The following is a 14,781-nucleotide window of genomic DNA, read 5'->3' on the forward strand; positions in this document are numbered from 1 at the left end:
GTGAAAACACGTTGAAGAACAGAATCAGTATTATGAGCCTGTTCATTTATTCACTGATTCAGGAATGTATATTGAGTGCCTGCTTTGTCTTAGGCACTGTTCTAGGCACTTAGGATACTTGAGTGAACAAAAGAGGGTTTTTTTTATGGAGCTTACAATCTATTAATATAGAACAGAATGTAAAAGAGACGGAATTAAATGAGGCAGCTTGGGCTGCAAGAAAGACTTGGAGAGAAAGCCTCAGTGATAGGTAAATTCATCCATAACAAATGTGTAATTGTTGAGAGACAGTTCTCCATGTCTCTTTTGTATTTCTGCACATCTTGTGAGCAGAGGCACTGGCTGCTTTGTTCTGGACTCTCTTTTCAGGGAACAGTCTTGGGAGACACAATATCTCCCTGTGGAGCAGAGGGCAGATTTATTTATTGTCCAGAATAATAAAGATAATGTTTTCCTTTGGGACAGAGGTTAGGCAGATTTGCTTGATATAAGATTTGTGTTCCTTCAGTTCAGGGTTCCCCAGCTGTGATTCAAACCCATTGCATGTGCAGTATCCCCCCAGACCCCTCTGCATTGCCCTGTGGGAATTGGGGGGCACGGGGAACCAATGTGAATCTGAAGCTCATTCTCCTTGGGGAGTAAAATCCTTTGCCTGTGACTCAGAAGTCCTGTGTCTTCTGCTAGCATCCATGAAATGGTGGCAGGTAACTTGTTAGCTTGCAAGTAGGCCAGACTCATCACAGTTCTTGATAATAGACATGAGTTTATTTTTATTTTAATTTGAGAGGACTCAGTTTTTTTTTTTCTTTAAACTTATAGTTCTTATTTTTATCCTAGCTTTCAGCTCCTATTTCTTGGTGTAGTGCATATAATTACCAAAAGGGTAGAGGAGGTTTATACTAGGTTGTTCTAGAAGCCCATTTTATGGAATGTGTGGGCAATACACTTTAAAAAAAAATAAATTTATTTATTTATTTATTTTTGGCTGTGTTGGGTCTTCGTCACTGCACGCAGGCTTTTCTCTAGTTGTGGTGAGTGGGGGCTGCTCTTCGTTGTGGTGAGCGGGCTTCTCATTGCGGTGGTTTCTCTTGTTGCGGAGCATGGGCTCTAGGCACGCGGGTTTCAGTAGTTGTGGCACGCGGGCTTCAGTAGTTGTGGCTCACGGGCTCTAGAGCGCAGACTCAGTAGTTGTGGCGCACGGGCTTAGTTGCTCCGCGGCATGTGGGATCTTCCTGGACCAGGGCTCGAACCCGTGTCCCCTGCATTGGCAGGCGGATTCTTAACCACTGCGCCACCAGGGAAGCCCAATACAATCATTTTGATCTCCTAAGTCACATATAAAAATATCATTTAGGAGCTGTCTTGTCTCTGTTGTGTCTCAGTGCATGTTTTTATGTACAAGTTCACATGTAAGAATTCTTGCTCAAATTACTCACTTTGTCTTCTATTCCCATGTTGCACTACCATTTTCTCTAGTTGGAAATGGCTAGAGCCATGTTTTCAAGCCCAGATTTTAAAAATTTGGAAAAAAATTTTTAATACTTTTTTCTTAGCATTTTAATGAATTTTAATTATTGTTATGTTGTTAATTTGAATACTTTTTTCCTTAACTCTTAATTTATAACTTAGTAGGATTACCACACCTGCTGATGGCCAAAAAGAAAAGATTTAACAAAATGTTTTCTGTTTACTAGTTAGCATCTTTTTAAAACTGAAAATCAGATTCGAAAAGTTAATTGTATAAAGTATAACCTAATTCATGAAAATACTTTGCTGAATTTCTGCAGGTTGTTTTATTCCAGTAAGTTTAGGAACCATACCCCACCCCAACACACGCAAAATCTTTAACCCACATGTTCATCAATTATCTAGCCATCTTACCAGTTACAGGCGAGAACAGAGAAAACAGTCTGGCTTCAAGAAGATCTTGCTCTTTACGCTGAATGCAAGAAAACATAGTAGAGTCCCTTGTGACTGTATATAGAGAGCATAGTCAAATTTAATTTTGAAATCTCATCAGCCTGATTACTTAGCTAATTACTGTTCTTTGTCATATATTCGGCTTCCTTTCATTACAGCTTCTGAATAAACATGAAGCTTTTTGGTCCATTTTTGGTAAAGATGATTCATTTCTTAAAGAAACATAATTTCTCCTTTTCAAAGGAGGAATTTATTGTATTTTTGAAGTATTATAACTTTTCTGCTATTGATGGATATTTAGGCTGATTTAATTTTTTTGCCGTCACATTTCATCACTGTGAAATGAACTTTTAAGTATTTTAGCATTTCTGAAATTGAGATGTGTTTAAAAATAGGTGGCGTCTTCTAAAACACTGTTTACCACCCTTTAAAATTGAAAACCTTATTCCCCACCTCCAGTCTTCTCTTATCCCTTTCTCTGCTTTATTTTTCCATATAGCGTTTTTACCAAGTCACATATTGTTTATTGTCTTTCATTAAGCTAACTAGAGTCAGGGATCTTTTTCTCTTTTATTTTACCATTGTATCCTTAGCTCCTAGAACACGACCTGGAATGGAGTAAGTACGCAGTATATTTGTTGAGTGAATGGATGAATGAAGGGAACATTTGAGTGTTTATTGTGGTTCCAGATACTGTGCTAAGCCCTCTCTCTCCTTGAATCACTTAATAACCACATGAGGTAGGTAGGTACTCTAATGAGGAAACTAGGGCTAAGGAGGAGTTAATTTGCCCAGTGTCACTCAGCCTATAAATGGAGGAGTTAAAAGTAGAGCTTGACTCTACCTCATGACAGTTCCTAGGCTCTTAACAGTGTTACACTTCTCTAAGCAATAAATTGTATGATTTATTTAGTTCTTTCTTTTTAAACAGGAAGAAGAGAATTTATCCAAAGATTAAAACTTGAAGCAACCCTGAATGTGCATGATGGCTGTGTAAGTAATAGTTAATTCTCAACTATGAAGGACTTTAATACTAAGTGTTCAGATGTTTGAGGAACTGCCCCAGTCCTCCCAAAAGAGATTGGACTAAGTATAAGAAAATGGGAGAATTAAGTTTTACATTAAAACGTAAAAGTATACTTTGAATTTAGGAAAGTGTATGGGAGATATTTTAAAGAATGATGAGCTTTCTAACATTATCAAAAGGTTTTCATCTCTTTCACTCTATTGGTACTGCTTTTGTGACAGTCACTGGTGATCTTCATGTCTCCAAATCTAGTGGTCACTTCTCAGAAACTTTAGACATTGGTTGAATACATTTTCTTTTTTGAAATATTTATTCTCTTGGATTCTGCTAACACCACACTCTCTTGGTTTTCTTTCTATCTCATTGACTTGTTGCATCTTCTCCGTCTTCTTCCCTGACTCCTCCACTTCTCCACCTTCAAATGTTGGATGTACCAACATTCTATCTTGGTTCCTCCCACCCTGTTTTCTCTTCACTTTTCTAAGTGATTTTGTTTAGTCCCATGGCTGAAAAACATGACTTCCAACTTTCCACTTCTTCCCAGAACTCCAGATTTATATATATAACTCTCTAGTTAACATTCCCAGTTGCATGTCTGATAGCACCCCAAATTTAACAGAGTCAAAACAAAATCCTTGGAAGGTTTTGTTAGGAAAACTTCAGACATTGGACTTCCCTGGTGGCGCAGTGATTAAGAATCCGCCTGCCAATGCAAGGGACATGGGTTCAAGCCGTGGTCTGGGAAGATCCCACATGCCACGGAGCAGCTAAGCCCGTGTGCCATAACTACTGAGCCTGTGCTCTAGACCCCGCGAGCCACAACTACTGAGCTCGCGTGCCACAACTACTGAAGCCCATGTGCCTAAAGCCCGTGCTCCGCAACAAGAGAAGGCACCGCAATGAGAAGCCCACGTGCAGCAACGAAGACCAAATGCAGCCAAAAATAAATGAGTGAATGAATGAATAAATAAATAAATAAATTTACTTATTTATTTATTTATTAATTAAAAAAAAACTTCAATCATGCTTTTCATATACTCAGGACCTGGATTTAGCAGTTAATCAAGATTTTGGCACATTTTCTTTTTCCATTTCATTTTTTTTCTCCTCTTTGCTGAAGTATTTTAAAGCAAATCTCAGATGTGAAATCATTTCACCTCTGTATGTAAGCTAAAAGTAATGGACATTTTTTTATGTAATCAAAATGGCATTATATAATTTAACAAGATAGTATATTTTTGGTATCATCTAATACACAGTCCATAATCAAATTTCCCCCATTGTTTAAAAATCCCTCTCTTTTTTTTTTTTAAACATTCTTATTGGAGTGTAATTGTTTTACAATGTTGTGTTAGTTTCTGCTGTACAAAACAGTGAATCAGCTATATGCATACATATATCCCCATATCCCCTCCCTCTTGAGCCCCCCTCCCACCCTCCCTATTGCACCCCTCTAGGTCATTGCAAAGCACCGAGCTGATTTCCATGTGCTATGCAGCAGCTTCCCACTAGCCATCCATTTCACATTTGGTAGTGTATATATGTCAGTGCTACTCTCTCACTTCGTCCCAGCTTTCCCTTCCCCCTCTTCGTCCTCAAGTCTGTTCTCTACGTTTGCGTCTTTATTCCTGTCCTCCCACTAGGTTTTAGATTGCTTATATGTGTGTTAGCATATGGTATTTGTTTTTCTCTTTCTGACTTACTTCACTCTGTATGACAGGCTCTAGGTCTGTCCACCTCATTACAAATAACTCAATTTTGTTCCTTTTTATGGCTGAGTAATATTCCATTGTATATAGGTCCACGTCTTCTTTATCCATTCATCTGTCAGTGGACATTTAGGTTGCTTCCATGTCTTGGCTATTGTAAATAGTGCTGCAGTGAACTTTGTGGTACATGACTCTTTTTGAATTATGGTTTTCTCAGGGTATATGCCCAGTAGTGGGATTGCTGGGTCATATGGTAATTCTATTTTCAGTGTTTTAAGGAACCTCCATACTGTTCTCCATAGTGGCTATATCAATTTACATTCCCACCAACAGTGCAGGAGGGTTCCCTTTTCTCCACACCCTCTCCAGCATTTATTGTTTGTATATTTCTTGATGATGGCCATTCTGGCTGGTGTGAGGTGATACCTCATTGTGGTTTTGATTTGCATTTCTCTAATAATTAGTGATGTTGAGCAGCTTTTCATGTGCTTCTTGGCCATCTGTATGTCTTCTTTGGAGAAATGTCTATTTAGGTCTTCTGCCCATTTTTGGATCGGGTTGTTTGTTTCTTTAATATCGAGCTGCATGAGCTGTTGGAGATTAATCCTTTGTCCGTTGATTCGTTTGCAAATATTTTCTCCCATTCTGAGGTCTGTCTTTTTGTCTTGTTTATGGTTTCCTTTGCTGTGCAAAAGCTTTGAAGGTTCATTAGGTCCCATTTGCTTATTTTTGATTTTATTCCCGTTAATCTAGGAGGTGGGTCAAAAAGGATCTTGCTGTGATTCATGTCATAGAGTGTTCTGTCTATGTTTTCCTCTAAGAGTTTTATAGTGTCTGGTCTTACATTTAGGTCTTTAATCCATTTTGAGTTTATTTTTGTGTGTGGTGTTAGGAAGTGTTCTAATTTCATTCTTTTACCTGTAGCTGTCCGGTTTTCCCAGCACCACTTATTGAAGAAGCTGTCTTTTCTCCGTTGTATATTCTTGCCTCCTTTGTGAAAGGTAAGGTGACCATATGTGTGTGGGTTTATCTCTGGGCTTTCTATCCTATTCCATTGATTGGTACACTGTTTTTGTGCCAGTACCATACTGTCTTGATTACTGTAGCTTTGTAGTATAGTCTGAGGCCAGGGAGCCTGATTCCTCCAGCTCTGTTTTCTTTCTCAAGATTGCATTGGCTATTTGGGGTCTTTTGTATTTCCATACAAATTGTAAAATTTTTTGTTCTAGTTCAGTGAAGAATGCCATTGGTAGTTTGATAGGGGTTGCACTGAACCTATAGATTGCTTTGAGTAATATAGTCATTTTCACAATATTGATTCTTCTAATCCAAGAACATGGTATATCTTTCCATCTGTTTGTATCGTCTTCAATGTCTTTCATCAGTGTCTTATAGATTTCAGTGTACAGGTCTTTTGCCTCCTTAGGTAGATTATTCCTAGGTATTTTATTCTTTTTGTTGCAGTGGTAAATGGGATTGTTTCCATAATTTCTGTTTCTGATTTTTCGTTTTTAGTGTGTAGGAATGGAACAGATTTCTGTGCATTAGTTTTCTATCCTGCTACTTTACCAAATTCATTGATCAGCTCTAGTAGTTTTCTGGTGTCATCTTTAGGATTTTCTATGTGTAGATCATGTCATCTGCAAATAGTGACACTTTTTCTTCTTTTCCAATTTAGATTCCTTTTATTTCTTTTTCTTCTCTGACTGCCATGGCTAATACTTCCAAAACTATGTTGAATAATAGTGGTGAAAGTGGGCAACCTTGTCTTACTCCTGATCTTAGAGGAAACTCTTTCAGTTTTTCACCATTGAGAATGATGTTGGCTGTGAGTTTGTCATATATGGCTTTTATTATGTTGAGGTATGTTCCCTCTATGCCCACTTTCTGAAGAGTTTTTATCATAAATGGGTGTTGAATTTTGTCGAAAGCTTTGTCTGCATCGATTGAGATGATCATATGGTTTTTCTCCTTCAATTTGTTAATATGGTGTACCACGTTGATTGTTTTGCATATAGTGAAGAATCCTTGCATTCCTGGGATAAACCCCACTTGATCATGGTGTATGATCCTTTTAATGTGCTGTTGGATTCTGTTTGCTAGTATTTTGTTGAGGATTTTTGCATCTATGTTCGTCAGTGATATTGGCCTGTAATTTTCTTTTTCTGTGATATCTTTGTCTGGTTTTGGTATCAGGGTGATGGTGGCCTCATAGAATGAGTTTGAGAGTGTTCCTCCCTCTGCTGTATTTTGGAAGAGTTTTAGAAAGGTAGGTGTTTGCTCTTCTCTAAATGTTTGTTAGAATTTGCCTGTGAAGCCGTGTGGCCCTGGGCTTTTTTGTTTGTTGGAAGATTTTAAATCACAGTTTCAATTTCAGTGCTTGTGAATGGTCTGTTCATATTTTCTAGTCCTTCCTGGTTTAGTCTTGGAAGATTGTACTTTTCTAAGAATTTGTCCATTTCTTCCATGTTGTCCATTTTATTGGCATATAGTTGCTTTTAGTAATCTCTCATGCTCCTTTGTATTTCTGCAGTGTCAGTTGTTACTTCTCCATTTTCATTTCTAATTCTGTTGATTTGAGTCTTCTCCCTTTTTTCCTGATGAGTCTAATGGTTTATCAATTTTGTTTATCTTCTCAAAGAACCAGCTTTTAGTTTTATTGATCTTTGCTATTGTTTCCTTCATTTCTTTTTCATTTATTTCTGATCTGATCTTTATGATTTCTTTCCTTTTGCTAACTTTGGGGGTTTTTTTGTTCTTGTTTCTCTGATTGCTTTAGGTGTAAGGTTAGGTTTTTTATTTGAGATTTTTCCTGTTTTTTGAGGTAGGATTATATTCCTATAAACTTCCCTCTTAGAACTGCTTTTGCTGCATCCCATAGGTTTTTATTTATTTATTTATTTATTTATTTATTTGTTTATTTATGGCTGTGTTGGGTCTTCGTTTCTGTGCGAGGGCTTTCTCTAGTTGTGGCAAGTGGGGGCCACTCTTCATCGCGGTGCGCGGGCCTCTCACTATCGCAGGCTCTCCTGTTGCGGAGCACAGGCTGCAGACGCGCAGGCTCAGTAGCTGTGGCTCACGGGCCTAGTTGCTCCGTGGCATGTGGGATCTTCCCAGACCAGGGCTCAAACCCGTGTCCCCTGCATTGGCAGGCAGATTCTCAACCACTGCGCCACCAGGGAAGCCCATTCCATAGGTTTTAGGTTGTTGTGTTTTCATTGTCATTTGTTTCTAGGTATTTATTTGATTTCTTCTTTGATTTCTTCTGTGATCTCTTAGTTGTTTAGTAGCATATTGTTTAGCCTCCATATGTTTTTATTTTTTACAGTTTTTTTCCTGTAATTGATATCTAGTCTCATAGTGTTGTGGTCCAAAAAGGTACTTGATTGGCAGGCAGATTCTTAACCACTGCACCACCAGGGAAGTCCCCGGAATCTGTATTCTAATCAACACTTTAGGTGATTTTAATCTAGGTGATCTGTGGATCATACTTTGGAAAACAGTGCTATAGCTACTCATTGAAAACATGAGACTAGAAAGAGCACATGGAAAGAAATTGCAAACTGAGAAGAGGGTCTAGGCCTTAACTCTAAGGATTCAAACATTTAAAACTTAAGCAAAGGGCTTCCCTGGTGGCGCAGTGGTTGAGAATTTGCCTGCCAATGCAGGGGACACGGGTTCGAGCCCTGGTCTGGGAAGATCCCACATGCCTCGGAGCAACTAGGCCCGTGAGCCACAATTACTGAGCCTGCGCGTCTGGAGCCTGTGCCCCGCAACAAGAGAAGGCGCGATAATGAGAGGCCCGCGCACCGCAATGAAGAGTGGCCCCCACTTGCTGCAACTAGAGAAAGCCCTCGCACAGAAACGAAGACCCAACAGAGCCATAAATAAATAAATAAATAAATAAATAAATAAATAAATAAATAAAACCCAGAAGTTAAAAAATAAATAAATAAATAAAGAGTGGTCTTTAAAAAAAAAAAAAAAACTTAAGCAAAGAGGGGAAAAGTGTCTATAGTCCTATCCTCCAAAATGTTATCTTTTTCCTGTTCACAGTTGTGGTATTATAATTATGCTGTAAATACACTTTAGGTATCAATATATGTTATTTATTTTAAACCTTAGCACCACTCTTGAGGTTCCCCTGATGCTCATGGTTAAAAATGGATCATAACAAAAAGAAATAGACATGTACTGCACTCCCTTATTCTGTTCTTATCCTCCTTAAGCAGCCTCTTTTAATCATGTTTTATTTCAGATCTTCTGGTAATTTCTTTCATTTCTGTGTGATAGTGTTATGTTGGTCTTCCTTGAAGTGTCAACTTTGGCTGTTGTCCATTGATTTCCTGCTATGATAGAAGAGGAATTAACTAATTTATACAATTTTCTAAGATGTAGGCTTCTCAAAAATTTTGTTACTGTTCTCAGTCTCTCCAGCTGTCACTTCAATTTTAAACAACATACTTAAGCGTCTTTTTGTTTTTCTGTCATTCATAAACAGTATTTCTTGAATCCCCATTCTGTAAAATATATTTAAGGCTTTCACCCTTCTTCCACCTTCCTATCTCTATTTCACACCTTTTTCAGCTATATATGCTTTTGTATTGTCAATGTTGATTTCATTTGCCTCCTATTCTATAGCCATTGTTATTTTCTGAAATTTGTCAATGTATTTATTCTAAAAGTCAAAATTCAGTAAACAGTGTTAATGTCTTATACATATGTATATGTCTTAGTTTTCGTTAAGCTCTTCACAATAAGGAGAGAATAGGAAGAAAATTATATAATATATCATCTGTTTTATAGATGAGCACACTCAGCTGCTCAAAACTCTCTAATGGGTTTCTGGCTTACGTATAGTAAATCCAAAGGCCTTATTGCTTCAGAGACCCTACATGATTTGGCACTTGCCTTCTTTTCCATTTCATCCCTTGCTGTATTCTGCGTTATACATATTTGTTTTAGTCATACTCATCCTTTTGCTGTTTCTTTAAATGCACCTAGTACACCTCTGTCTTACGTATTTTGTTTTTTGCCTAGCACTTTCTTCCTCACATATCTTTGAAGCTTACCTCCTCATTTCATTTAGCTCTAACTGTTAACCTATCAGAGATGCTTTTCCTGACCACCCTAATAGCTCCCCACTCCTCATCAGTATCTTTCTCTTTCTTCTGTTTCTTTTCATCATAGTACTGACATTATAATTATACATTTATTTATTTGTTCATAGTCTGCACACCTGCCTCCCTCTACTCTAGCACTCTGGACACCAAATATATCTTCATAAATTTATTTTCTTCATCTAGTGTCGAGAGGAGTGCCTACCACATATTTGGCACTTATGAAGTGTTTATTGAAGAGACAAAGCATGTGTTATGTGTTGGATTTTATGTCTTTCTTTAAGGACCTAAGGTCAAGTCTTTCTCCTTACTCAAAGGAGAATTTTCTAGTGTTAATTTCAGATGGATTCTTGCATAATGTATAACTGCCTTTGTGGTATTCTGAAGTTTTTACAAGCTGTGGATTCTGTATCTTTCCAGTTTTGAATTTACTTTCAGGTTTTACTGAGTATTTTCTCACATATTTTTCTAAGGATGAGTGGAACATAAATTTTTCTTACAAGCTTAAAGATATCCTTTCTGCTTGCATACTAAAAAAATTTTTGTCCTTATTTTTATTTTGCATTTTTTAAAACAGGTGATGCCTTCTCATGGTACTAAAATAAACTATATAAAAAAATACACATTGAGGGACTTCCCTGGTGGTCCAGGGGTTAAGAATCCACCTTCCGATGCACAGGACACGGGTTTGATCCCTGTTTTGGGGACTAAGATCCCATATGCCATGGGGCAACTAAGCCCATGTGCCACAACTACTGAGCCCACGTGCTCTAGAGCCCGTGTGCTACAACTAGAGAGCCTGCGTGCTGCAACTACTGATCCCACGTGCCACAACTAGAGAGCCTGTGCACCGCAACTACTGAGCCTGCGCGCTCTAGAGCCTGCACGCCACAACTAGAGAGAAGCCTGTGCACCACAATGAAAGACCCTGCATGCTACAATGAAGATCTCGCGTTCCGCAACTAAGACCCAACACAGCCAAAATAAATACAATAAATTAACAAAAAAAAAGTATACATTGAGAAGTGTGGCTCTCACTCCTGTTCCTGTCTTCCCCATTTTTTTCTGTTCCCTAAAACACATAACCACTTGTTTTAGTTTCATGGGTATCCTTCTACTCTATTTTTTTCTCATCTTTATTGAGATATAATTTACATATATAAATGTATAAGTTTAATGTGTAAAATGTAATGATTTGATACACATGTATTGCAAAATGATTACCACAATAAGCTTAGTTAACACATTTATCACTTCACATAATTTCCATTTTGTTGTTGTGGTGGTGGTGGTGGTGGTGGTGGTGAGAACATTTAATATTTACTTTCTTAGCATCTTTCAAGTATACAGCACAGTATTGTTACCTGTAAACACCAAGCTGTACATTAGATCCCAGAACTTACTCACCTTATAACTGGTAGTTTATACTTTTTGAACATCTCATTTCCTCCACCTTCCAGCCTCTGGCAACCACCAGTCTACTCTCTGTTTCTATCAGTTGAGCGTGTTTAGATTCCACATATAAGTGATATCATACAGTGTTTGTCATTCTTTATCTCACCCTCAGCATTCATCCACATTGTTGCAAACGTCAGGATTTCCTTCAGTTTTATGGCTGAATAATATTCCATTGTGTGCATGGGTGTGTGTGTTTATCATATTTATCCATTCATCCATTGACAAACACCTAGATTCTTTTCGTGTCTTGGGTGTTGTAAATAATGACACAATGAATATGGGGTGCTGCAGATATCTCTTCAAGATAGTATTTTAATTTCCTTCAAATATATACCCAAAATTGGGATTGCTGGATTATATGGTAGTTCTAGTTTAAATTTTTTGAGGAACCTCCATAGTGTTTCCCGTAGTTGCTGTATCAATTTCCCTTCCCACCAGTGGTGCACAAGGGTTCCCTTTTCTCCACGTCCTTACCAGCACTTCTTATCTCTTGTATTTTTGATAATAACCATTCTAATAGGTGTGAGATGATATCTCATTGTGTTTTGTTTTTGTTGTTGTTGTCCATGCTGTGCAGCTTGTGGGATTGAACCTGGGCCACAGCAGTGAAAGCACCGAGTCCTAACTACTGGACTTCCAGGGTCCTCCCTCATTTGTGGCTTTGATTTGCATTTTTCTGATGATTAGTGATGTTGAGCACTGTTTCATGCACTTTTTGGCCATTTGTATGTCTTCTTTGGAAAAATGTTTTTCAGGTCTTTGCCCATTTTTAAATTAGATTATTGGGAGTTTTTTTGCGATTGAGTTGTATGAGTTCCTTGTATATTTTGGTTGTTAATCCCTTATTAAATATAAGGTTTGCATATATTTTTCTCCTCTTCTGTAGGTTGCCTCTTAATTTTGTTGGTTGTTTCTGTTGCTGTACAGAGCTCTTAAGTTTGATGTAGTATCACTTGTTGATTTTTGCTTTTGTTACTTGTGTTTTTGGTGTCATGTCCAAAAAATCTTTGCCAAGATCAAGGTCAGGGAGCTTTTCACTATGATTTTTTCTAGGAATTTTATCGCCTTCAAATCTCATCTTTAAGTCTTTAATCCACTTCAAGTTAATTTTATTTATTCTGCATGTGAACATCCAGTTTTCCCAACACCATTTAGTGAAGAGACTGTTCTTTCCCCATTGGATAGTCTTTGCTCCTTTGTTGTAAATTGATTGACCATATATGCATGGGTTATTTTCTGGGCTCTCTATTCTGTTTCATTGATCTGTGTGTCTATTCTTAAGCCAATACCATATTGTTTTGATTAACATAACTTTGTAGTATAGTTTGAAGTCAAGAAGTTTGATGCCTTCAGCTTTGTTTTTCTTTTTCAATATTGCTTAGGCTATTTGGGGTCTTTTGTTGTTCCATACAAATTGTTTTTTAAAAGATTTCTTTACTGAAAACTTTTACTGTGCTAACATGTGTTGTGAATCATCATAAGATACATTTAACATACAGCGTTTCCCATACTTAGTTTTCCCCAGGACTCTTCCTTTGGTAAGCATCTCCTGGAAGTATGGTTGCTCACAACACACTTTTGGAAAAGCGAAATTAATCTCGCTGTCAGGGCAGGTGTTTCAGTTGATTGTTTTTACCCAAATGAAGGCTGTAGATTTTCTCCTGATGAGGTTCTCTGGTTAGGCTTTACCAGCTTGCCATAATGATTTCTATTTTATATGTATATATGTCAATCCCAATCTACCAGTTCATCCCACCACACCCCCCTGAACTTTCCCCCCTTGGTGTCCATATGTTTGTTCTCTACATCTGTGTCTCTATTTCTGCCTTGCAAGCAGGTTCACCTGTACTATTTTTCTAGATTCCACATATATGCATTAATATATATTTGTTTTTCTCTTTCTGACTTACTTCACTCTGTATGACAGTCTCTGGGTCCATCCATGCCTCTACAAATGACCCAATTTCGTTCTTTTTTATGGCTGAGTAATATTCTATTGTATATATGTATCACATCTTCTTTATCCATTCGTCTGTCGATGGGCATTTAGGTTGCCTCCATGACCTGGCTGTTGCAAATAGTGCTTCAGTGAACATTGGGGTGCATGTGACTTTTTGAAATATGATTTCCTCTGGGTACATGCCCAGTAGTGAGATTGCTGGGTCATATGGTAATTCTATTTTTAGTTTTTTTTTTTTTTTTTTAAATAAATTTATTTATTTATTTATTTTAGCTGTGTTGGGTCTTCATTTCTGTGCGAGGGCTTTCTCTAGTTGTGGCAAGCAGGGGTCACTCTTCATTGCGGTGCGCGGGCCTCTCACTATCGCAGCCTCTCCTGTTGCGGAGCACAGGCTCCAGACGCGCAGGCTCAGTAGTTGTGGCTCACGGGCCCAGTTGCTCCCCGGCATGTGGGATCTTCCCAGACCAGGGCTCGAACCCGTGTCCCCTGCATTGGCAGGCAGATTCTCAACCACTGCGCCACCAGGGAAGCCCCTATTTTTAGTTTCTTAAGGAACCTCCATACTGTTCTCCATAGTGGCTATATCAATTTACGTTCCCACCAACAGTGCCGGAGGGCTCTCTTTTCTCCACACCCTCTCCAGCATTTGTTGTTTGTAGATTTTCTGATGATGCCCATTCTAACTGGTGTGAGGTGATATCTCATTGTAGTTTTGATTTGCATTTCTCTAATAATTAGTGATACTGAGCAGCTTTTCATGTGCTTCTTGGCCATCTGTAAGTCTTCTTTGGAGAACTGTCTATTTAGGTCTTCTGCCCATACTTTAATTGGGTTGTTTGTTTTTTTAATATTGAGCTGCATGAGCTTTTTATGTATTTCGGAGATTAATCCTTTGTCCGTTGATTCTTTTGCAAATATTTTCTCCCATTCTGAGGGTTGTGTTTTTGTCTTGTTTATAGTTTTCCTTTGCTGTGCAAAAGTTTTTAAGTTTCATTAGGTCCCATTTATTTTTTTTTTTTAATTTTATTTATTTATTTGTTTATTTATTTATGGCTGTGTTGGGTCTTCGTTTCTGTGCGAGGCCTTTCTCTAGTTGTGGCGAGCGGGGACCACTCTTCATCGCGGTGCACGGGCCTCTCACTATCGCGGCCTCTCTTGTTGCGGAGCACAGGCTCCAGACGCGCAGGCTCAGTAATTGTGGCTCACGGGTCCAGTCGCTCCGCGGCATGTGGGATCTTCCCAGACCAGGGCTCGAACCCGTGTCCCCTGCATTGGCAGGCAGATTCTCAACCACTGCGCCACCAGGGAAGCCCCAGGTCCCATTTATTTTTATTTTTATTTCCATTACTCTAGGAGGTGGGTCGAAAAAGATCTTGCTGTGATTTATGTCAAAGAGTGTTCTTCCAATGTTTTCCTCTAAGAGTTTTATAGTGTCTGGTCTTACATTTAGGTCTTTAATCCATTTTGAGTTTTTTTTTGTGTATGGTGTTAGGGAGTGTTCTGATTTCATTCTTTTACATGTAGCTGTCCGGTTTTCCCAGCACCACTTATTGAAGAGACTGTCTTTTCTCCACTGTATATCCTTGC

The 14,781-nt window shown here is 38.3% G+C and overlaps 1 protein-coding gene across 7 annotated transcripts in view; it reads left to right on the forward strand.

The window, feature by feature from the left end:
- The window catches only part of DCAF6 (DDB1 and CUL4 associated factor 6), a 168,834-nt gene that overhangs the window by 16,374 nt on the left and 137,679 nt on the right, over positions 1–14,781 (forward strand). For all 7 annotated transcript variants that reach the window (XM_007172465.3, XM_007172467.3, XM_007172468.3 and 4 more), the window contains exon 2: positions 2,852–2,913. In XM_007172465.3, coding sequence (XP_007172527.1) covers positions 2,852–2,913 — 62 coding nt within the window. The remainder of the gene's footprint in view (positions 1–2,851; positions 2,914–14,781) is intronic.

Source organism: Balaenoptera acutorostrata, chromosome 1 (genome assembly GCF_949987535.1).
Source record: "Balaenoptera acutorostrata chromosome 1, mBalAcu1.1, whole genome shotgun sequence".
In the NCBI taxonomy this organism is placed as follows: Eukaryota; Metazoa; Chordata; class Mammalia; order Artiodactyla; family Balaenopteridae; genus Balaenoptera; species Balaenoptera acutorostrata.